We start from the raw sequence: 715 nt of genomic DNA, 5'->3' as shown, positions 1-715 counted from the left end.
AGGGTCGGCGCCTCCGCGCGTGCAGCCGAGGGGGTGTGGCCGCCGCCCTGCGAGTTGAGAGCTCGGCGCCGCAGGCGTCACGCTGGTGGGCGCGTGGCGGGCGACTGGGAGTCCCGGAACCCTGGAACCGCTGGGCGTTTGGGGGCGTGTGCTGTGCTGCGCCGCTGTAGGCCTCCGGCTTACTCGCGGGGGCCGGGGCGCGAGCGCGCGGTCGGGGAGCGCTGTCCCGCCAGCGCCGGGTGCAGCCGGTGCCCAGCTGGCGCCTGCGCTGTGCGTCCAGCCCGGGATGCCCTCCGGCCCCTCCCGCCGGCCCGCCGCTGTTTCGTTTGTTGCCGGGATTCGGCGCTTCTTGCCTCCATGGAGTGAGGAGGGATTGTCAGTCTAGGGAGGCTGAGTAAGGGAAGCGGAGGAATTTGCATGAGGTCACCCAGGGAAGGCTAGAAGAACGGCTTTTGGGAATTCAGGACTCTATTGGCAGCGCTCGTGTGCACCAGAGCGGGCCTGGCAGTCCCTTGATGGCGGGAGGGCGGGGACGTGCGCTTTGGCCTTTCGGTCTTCCCTGGGGGAAGGGTGAGGCCGGAGGGTGCCGATCGCAGCCTGACCCGTGCTCCGCAGCCCGAGGACGAGGAGGACGTGGAGCCGGCGCTGGAGGAGCTGGAGCAGCGCGAGGTGTTGGTGCTGGGGCTGGACGGCTCCGGGACAAGCACATTCCTGC

General features: G+C 70.3%; 1 protein-coding gene across 1 annotated transcript in view; it reads left to right on the top strand.

Annotated features, from left to right (window-relative positions):
* Positions 1-516: 516 nt before the first annotated feature.
* ARL10 (ADP-ribosylation factor-like 10) overlaps positions 517-715 on the top strand; it is a gene marked incomplete at its 5' end in the record, with an annotated part of 6,768 nt that continues 6,569 nt past the window's right edge. Inside the window, one exon of the mRNA XM_010846648.1 lies at positions 517-714. Coding sequence (XP_010844950.1) covers positions 517-714 — 198 coding nt within the window. The remainder of the gene's footprint in view (position 715) is intronic.

The sequence above is a fragment of the Bison bison genome, unplaced genomic scaffold (assembly GCF_000754665.1).
Source record: "Bison bison bison isolate TAMUID 2011002044 unplaced genomic scaffold, Bison_UMD1.0 scf7180017864238, whole genome shotgun sequence".
Classification (NCBI taxonomy): domain Eukaryota; kingdom Metazoa; phylum Chordata; class Mammalia; order Artiodactyla; family Bovidae; genus Bison; species Bison bison.
This window is presented reverse-complemented; position numbering and strand designations above follow the sequence as displayed.